Source organism: Echinops telfairi, unplaced genomic scaffold (assembly GCF_000313985.2).
Source record: "Echinops telfairi isolate 266 unplaced genomic scaffold, ASM31398v2 ScPeMD7_70;HRSCAF=299, whole genome shotgun sequence".
Taxonomy (NCBI): Eukaryota; Metazoa; Chordata; class Mammalia; order Afrosoricida; family Tenrecidae; genus Echinops; species Echinops telfairi.
In genome coordinates, this window is record NW_022103968.1 from 62,650,367 (window position 1) to 62,658,535 (window position 8,169).

An 8,169-nucleotide genomic window follows, 5' to 3' on the forward strand; every position below is an offset into this window, starting at 1 on the left:
TTTCTCAGGCTTGTAAAGACAGTTTGTGATTAGGCCACCTGGTACAAGGGCGGGGGCAAGCCGTTTTCTGATACACACCAAGGACAAAGCAATCAGCCAGTTCCTGGAACAGGCCCCCAAAGTCTGGCCAGCTCGCATCCTGCACCTGGGTTGTTTCAAGGCCTCCTGGTCTCCAACACCATCCAGCTCTTCCCAAGAGTTGGAGTATTGCATCAGGGCCCAGCCTGAGCTTTGTGCTGGTTTTAAGGTCCTTAGGGACTGCCTCATCCTTTTTTTCCAAAGAGATAAATGCATGACCCCACAGAACCCAAGAATGCTGAGAGCGGGCAGTCTTGTGACTGCCATCACTGGGGAGCCTAGGTTGTTTGTAGTAACCGAGGGCTGGTGAAAGACCTTGGGACAAAGTCAGCAGGCTGAGAAAGATGAGACTTTCTGCTTTGGTAAAAATTTATAGCTTTGGAGACCCACAGGCCAGTTCTACTTGGTTGTAAAGGTTCCATATGTGTTGGACTGTATCGCATTGCAGGGAGTTTGAGACTTTAGTTGCAGTCCCCTACTAAAAAAGTTTTCCAGGAGTTACCCAATTCAGCCTCCTTTTGCTTTTAGAGTAAGAGAAAGTAGACCTCCTCTTAAAGTATCCTTTTGGAGTTCCAGGACTCCCATGATCATCTTAGCATAGTAGTTACCAAAAATATATATTCTTACTGAATATAATTTTATACATCTCAATGAGCAATGTCTTTATGCCTGAATCTTGATGCTTTAAAAAAATTAAGTTAGTTTGCATTTCCTGGTTTTTTGCCAGTTATTTATTTTTATTTGCTAAGTATCTACAGATATCTTTTGACATTGAAAACCTCTATTTTCTGCATATTTTAGAAACTAGTATTTATCAGAGGGAACCCTAGGGGAGTTCCACTCTGTCCTTTAGGGTTGCTGCGAATTGGAATCAGTTCCACAGCACACAACCACATCATCGTTATCAGAAGAAAAGCTGATCCAAATGGTTATCCTTCTGTCATCCCCTTCTACACATTCTTCAACCGTATGGTTTAAGCACGACTTTAATGCTGGAAGGTTCTTCATAATGACGGGAATCAAAAAATACTTGTGATGATGCTAGACCCCTCTGGCCTGTCTTAGATTTTGAGCAGCATGGCTGCTGTTCTGCGGGATGGATATTGTTGATAGCAACAGTGGGCTCTTGGGAATGGCCTCCAAGAGCTATGGTGGGGTTGTAATAAGTTGTTTCTTGGATGGCCCTCCAGGGAACCAAATTCTTGCCCAATGTTAACTACCTTATACACCACAGTATAATTGCTAAGTGCATAAATGCTTTGAACAAACATTCATCTAACACCTGTCCTCCAATAGAATATTCAATAGAAAATAACTTAAACCAGTATCAATGACCTTTCTCTAAAAATCTCTTTTATCTTTTCCATCTTTCCTGCCTCTTCTAGTCTTATCATGGTTGATGATGTCACCTGATCTCTCAAACTTTGGAACTGTTTGATTCTTCCCACTGTTAGGTGTTATGGTACTAACCACAAAGTAGGTGGATCACACCTGCCAGCCATCCAAGGAAGAAAGATGAGACTCTGTTCTTGTAAAGGTGTATTCTCTTGGAAACCCGAAGGGGCAGTTACACTCTGTCTGGTAGAGTGACTCAGTAGACTCAATAGCAGTGGGCTTTGGGCCCCACTTCCTAATTCCACGCCTCCCGTATCTAGTAAGTTTCCAAACTATGCTGTTCCGTTTCCCAAACTGCCCTTCGGTCTGTGCTGTTGAGTCATTTCCAACTCAGAGACACCCTATGAACTTCCCTATTGAATTTTCTAGGCTGTGTGTCTGGCCCAACTGAATGGCACACATTCTTTATAAAGAACAGCAACCTTTTTTGGGGGGAGGGGGCATCTTCTGATACCTGTTACCTGGTCCTGGCGACACCTCATGATCACGCAGGCTGGTGTGCTTCTTCCATGTGGGCTTGTTGCTTCTCTACTAGATGGCCACTTGTTTAACTTCACGCCTTTAAGACCCCAGACACTGTATCTTTTGATAGCTGGGCACCATCCACTTTTTTCACATTTGCTTATGTACCCATTTTGTCTTCAGTGATTGTGGTTGGAGGGTGAGCATCACAAAAGGCCAGGTTGCTATAACAAAGTGTTCTTGCATTGAGGGAGGGCATGAGCAGAGGCTTGAAGTCTGTCCACAACCTCAGTGTATTACCATATGAATATATGTAGATGGGCCAATACTTTTATTTTTATGATTTGTGTGTTAACATATACACACCTATGCTTACACCTCTATTCATATCTTCTCTTCCTAAAGTGTTCCACTGTTTCCGTGTACCTTCCACCTGCCCCACCATCATGCTCAACCTACTTCCACCTCTTAGTAATTACTCTCAGCGAGATTGCTGTTGCTTCAACACCCCTAGGACCTCTACAGCCTCATTGTTGTTGATTTTAATTCCCTAGTTGTTCCCTGTCTATGGCATTGCTGCTCACTGCTCCCTTCTTCAACCTCCTCCTCCCAGTCCCTTATAGGACAGGGTAGAACTGCCCCTGTGAGTTTCTGAGACTGTAACTGTTAACAGAAATAGAAAGCCTAGTCTTTCTCCTTTAATGCCTTAAGCCTTGCTTAATAAATGTTAAATAGGTGAATGAATAACAAATTATTAGATAAACTACTTTGTTCAGAGCTCTGTGATAAGTGGTTAAGGAGCTTAACCACTTAGGCATGGAGATGAGAAAGAGATGAGTAAACTGCAAGACAGGTGTGACAAGCTGTAGATGAGCTCTTAAGGAATGCTTAAAGGGTGAGAGGATTCTCTTGAGTGGGGTATTCTGGTTAGTTTATGGATGATTCTGCCCTTGCTATGTCAGGCACTGTGAAGGATATAAATGATCAGAAGCTACACTCCCTGGCCTAAGAGCCTTATGATCAAATATGGCCTTAGAGCAGGTGTGAGCAAAAAATGGCCTAATGGTGAATTGAGCCAGCCCCCATTTTTGTGCAGTGTATGAGCTAAAACATTTTTTTCTTTAATTAAAAAACAGAACACCAAAAAAACAAAGATAATTTTTGACATGTGAAACTGATAAGAAAACTTAAAGTAGAGTGTCCATACATAAAATTTATATTAAAACAGAGCCTCTCTCATTTGTTTATGCCTTGTCTATGGCTGCTTTTTTTTCACGGAGTTTAATTGTAATGATATGGCCCACCAATCCTAGAAATATTTGCTATCTGGCCCTTTACAGAAAAGAGATTGGGGCAGGGTGAAATAAAGTAGAGAAGAGAAGTGACATTCATTTAGAAAGGGTTTGAGAATGGGGCAGAGACTACTGAAAGTCATTAGAGAGTCTGAGAGTTGAAGTGATGAACTAGCTCAGACATTTTAATAGAAGAGGATTAGAAACCTTCACAGAGCTGGTGAGTAGCCATGTGCATGGGTGTTCTTATAGCAGGAGTTAGCTCGATCTAGAGCAGCAGTTTTCAACCTGGGGGTCGCGACCCTTTTAGGGGTCGAATGACCCTTTCACAGGGGTCACCCGGCACATAACAGTAACAAAGTTACAGTTATGAAGTAGCAATGAAAATAATTTTATGGTTGGGGGGTCACCACAACATGAGGAACTGTATTAAAGGGCCGAGGCATTAGGAAGATTGAGAGCCACTGATCTAGAGGATGATGAGAGTATTGCTGCGTGGGGTTTGAGTGTGAATGTCCTTGACTTTGGAAAAGGGGAGTTAAGCAACATAAACAGACTGTGTTTTCTTTCTGAAAGTAATGTTTAGTATTTTTCTTGCATTTCTAGAAGGCCTTTGAGCCTTACTTTGAGATTTTGGAGGTACATTCCACAAAAGTGAAGAATTATGTCAATGGGCACTGCATCACGTATGAGCCGTGGCAACTAATTGCATGGAGTGTTCTATGGACCCTGCTGGTTATCTGGGTATATGAATTTGTCTTCCAGCCAGAGAGTAAGTATACTGTCCTCACACTAATGGTATAGCAGTGGTATTTTTCTGGCTTTGAAACTCATGATAGGATGTTGTGACTTCTAGAGTTTTTGTTTGGGTCTAATTTAAAAAATCTGTTTCATTTGAAAGCTGTATAATACCTTGTAGTTGGTAAAGTAATACTAGAAGCATTGCACAAGTATGAATTTCATTCAATTTGATTTTCCTGATTTGCAGCTGTGGTACGTTGATTTTATTACATCAGGAAATTAAGAGGTAAGGAGGCCAATAGATCCAGAGTACTAGGTTCTGATTCTGACCCCCCTGTGATTTTTTGCCCATGGAGCAATTTGAGAACTCCATGAAAGGCTCTAAGTTCCCTACATCTGCCGTCGGGCTCCACTAATCCCTCACCTAGCCCAGTGGGGTCGTCCACCACCCCTTCCTACACTGAACATAGGAGACTTGCAGCGTGCAATAATTTCCCCAGGCTGCTGTCTAAAGGTGGTCATAATACCAGGCTCTCAGAGAGCCTCCAAGAACTAGCCACTAGACTTCACATCGAAGTTCCCATTTCTGCCATACACCCTGCTCTTGCATTCTCAGGCCTTGTATCCTCCCTCCCCAGCCAGGAATGGAGTGACTTCATCAGCAATCCCCTTTCTCTCTCTCCCCAGCGTGGGTAACAATAGATAATAAATCACTAATTTGTAGCAATAGAGGAGCCCCTGGGATATTTACCCATGATAGAACTGTACAGAAGAGCTGGGAGTGACAGTTGGCAGAGAATTCAGATCCAGTAGGCCCCCAAACTACTCAGCTAATCTGGTCCCCCTTCCCTGAGGGACAGCATGGCACAGTCCTGATACCAGGGCATCCCACAAGCCGATTATATTAAAAAAAAATCTAAACACTTAAAATTCCAGGCTGTGTTCCTTTGGGTAGCTTTGCATATAAGCCACGAGAAACCTGGTGCTGGGCTATTAGCAGAACAAGAAGGAAGAACTCTAATCCCCAGATCATAGCCTAGGATTTAACATAACAAAGCATGAAAATCCAGGGACTGAAGACCACAGCCAAGCCCAAAACTAGATCTACCAGTTTTGGGCACCACTGATCATCTTTAAAATATGGCAAATTATAGCCAACAGTCCAGATCAGACCCATGCCCACGTTGCAGGCCAACCCCAACTCATTCCAGTATCAAACCTACAGTCTCTGGCCGCAGCACGCCCTCCTGGGCCCTCCACTGCATCCTGCCACAGTCACCGAGGCACTTCTCCTACACAACAGCCCAAACCACCACCATAGTAGACCACAGAAAGTCCCCAAAACCACTTGTGGCAATTACATAATCTCCTGTCAACTTGCAAAGGGGTGGAGTCTAGCCTGTCAATCAGGCCATAGCCAGTTAGGCCTCTGTGTGGGCATGGCCTTCTCTTGAGGATTCTGGGAACTCCTGTCTTCCTCCCTAGAGGCAGGACACAAACTCTCATTGGGAGACATTCCTGTTGACATCCCACATGGAGCTATGTTGATGAAGCCAGAACCATGGAGCTGGAGGAGTGACATGGGGATAGACCCATGCCAGTGCTGAGATGCATCCACTGCCACTGTAGCCACAAGATTTTCCACCCACTGGCCTGTGATCTTCCTGTATTTGGTGTCATTGCATATGTTGTGTGAGTCTGAAGAGGAAATTATAGACTGATGTTGAACATATCGGCTAATATCAGACTTATGGACTTGATCTGGATGGGGCTGGGAACTTTTCTCAATATACAATTGCTCTTTTATATAAAGCTCTTTCTTATACATTCGAATCTCTCTGGATTTGTTTTTCTAGTCAGCACAGAATAATACACCACTCTTACCAGTCAAAGAGAAAGATCTCAGGGCCTTCACCCCCCAGTCTCCCAGGAACATGCTCAGTCCTTCCAAAATGACATGCAGACAGCATCATACCTCAACACCCTAAACAAGAAAACAAGAACAACAAAATGCAACAGCAGCAGAAGTCTTAAACTTAATGACACTCATAGAAGAAACAGATGTAGATCTGCAACAAAAAGAAATCTTCAGAATGCTGCTTGGAGTAATACAGGATATGAGGGAAGCAATGCAGAATTAAGACGAAATGTTAGAGAAGATGAAGTCCCTGATAGAGGAGATGAAGTCCACATAGAGGGGATGAAGTCCACCCACCAAAGGGGAATAAAAAACTAATTGATGAGGTAACAGAAGCAAAACACAAGATCATGGTCCTCATCAACAGACTAGAATAGGTGGAGAATCATAAAGGCAATCTGGATTATCAGACAGACTTCAACAAATGGGAAAGACAGTCAAACAAGATAATCAAAGAGGTGGGATAAAAAACCCGAGATCAATGACAGATGCAATGAATAGTAACAATATTTGAATAATTGGTCTACTACAACAAGACACAGGAAGAAGGTAACAGCTAAAGTAGGGAGGGAATTTCTGGAAGCAAACTTCCCCACCTTAATGAATGAGAATCAGATATTCACACAGGAAGCAGAGAGGACAATTAAACTAAACCCCAGGAAGAACTCACCAATGAACATAATATTTAAGTTATCCAACTTTGGGGAAAAAGAGAAAATTTGAAGTGAAGCAAGAGGAAAAAAAGGAAGACACATACAATGGTGCTCATTTAAGAATATGCTCAGACCTATCAGCCAATAACATGAAGAGAATGAGAGAGTGGAGTAACATCTTCCAAAAGAGCTGAAAGAAAAAAATGCCAAACTGAGAATCCTCTAACCTGCCAAACTATTAAGATAGAAGGTGAGGTCAGAGTCTTCCTGGACAAGGAAAAACTCAAAGAATACACCATAAGACATGCAATCCTGCAGAAAATCCTTGCTGACACTGTTGTCTGAAGACCAACATCCACCAACCACAAGCATGAGACCGACATAAAGCAGAACTACATCCAGAAGTCAATGCACTAAAATAATTACCAAGATAACATTGCCTCAGAGGGAAAAGAAAGCAAGAATGAAGCCCCTCACATAAGCACAGCACGCTGATATAAGGGAGATAGGAAAACACCGAATGCAAAAGGTATGAGATGACGAATGCCAACGGCTTGAATTTGCTCATTAAAAGACAAAGGGTATCAGGCTTGCTCAGAAAACATAACCCATCAATCTGCTGCCTGTAAGAGACACATCTTATGTTCACAGACAAAAATTGACTAAAAATAAAAGGCTTGCAGAAAATATACCAGGCAAATGGGAACTTTAAAAAAGCAGGGATTGCATATGTACAAGTGTGTTTGATACAATAACATGATATATTAATAGAAGAACCCTCAATAAAATTATATATTAATAAAAAAGGATGATAGCAACATATGTACAAATGTCCTTGATAGAAGTGATGTATGGATTGTTTTAAGAGCTGTAAGATACTCCAAGATGTGACTGCAACATAGCTGCATGGAGCAGGGAACCAGTGGAGAGGTCTGAGGAGCCGGCCCCAATCCCAACTACATGGACACCTGTCCCTCTCCCCAGAAGAATTTATTTCAGAGGACAGCACTGAAGCTGCAGCTCAGGGAGAGAGACATTATGATCAAAGTACATAGGAGCAAATGAAGGGGGAGGAAGAGAGAGTGGAGCATATCCTGGCCTACCAAGCCTCAAGGATGATATTCCTGCTCAGAGCAACCACTCCAGAGAAGACCATGTGGCTGGCCCCACTACGAGACACGACAACCCTCACTGACCCATATCCCTACAGGGGACAACACTGGACACACAGTGTGGGAATTGAGCCCGATCTGATCCCACCACACTGAGGTGAAACACTAAGGTCATGCAACAGAACAGCAAGGGGAACAGAGAAACAAAGTGCCCAGGGAATACCAAAAATAGACTTTGGGGGCAGGGCTTGGCACCCCATCAGACTCAACCAGAAAACACTCCTAAAGGCCAACAAACAGTCCTTGAACTAACTGCAGGCTTTCTTTTGTCATTGGCTTTTTGGTAGTGTTGTTGTTTTGTTTTCTTTTGTTGCTTTGTTTTGCCTTGTCTTGTTTTTTGGTGCATATTATTATCTCTGAAGGTCTGTCTAAATAAGATAGGCTGGATGAATAATCTGGAGGATAAAACAATGTGATCAACGGTTCTGGGGGAGGGCATGGGAGAGGGAGAGGTGGGG

At 42.9% G+C, this 8,169-nt stretch overlaps 1 protein-coding gene across 1 annotated transcript in view; it reads left to right on the forward strand.

Annotated features, from left to right (window-relative positions):
* The first annotated feature begins 2,961 nt into the window (after nucleotides 1-2,961).
* Nucleotides 2,962-8,169, forward strand: part of LOC101638049 (sphingosine-1-phosphate lyase 1-like) — a 53,561-nt gene continuing 48,353 nt past the window's right edge. The window contains exons 1-2 of the mRNA XM_013004236.2: nucleotides 2,962-2,976; nucleotides 3,834-3,999. Of these exons, the coding sequence (XP_012859690.1) occupies nucleotides 2,962-2,976; nucleotides 3,834-3,999 (181 nt within the window). The remainder of the gene's footprint in view (nucleotides 2,977-3,833; nucleotides 4,000-8,169) is intronic.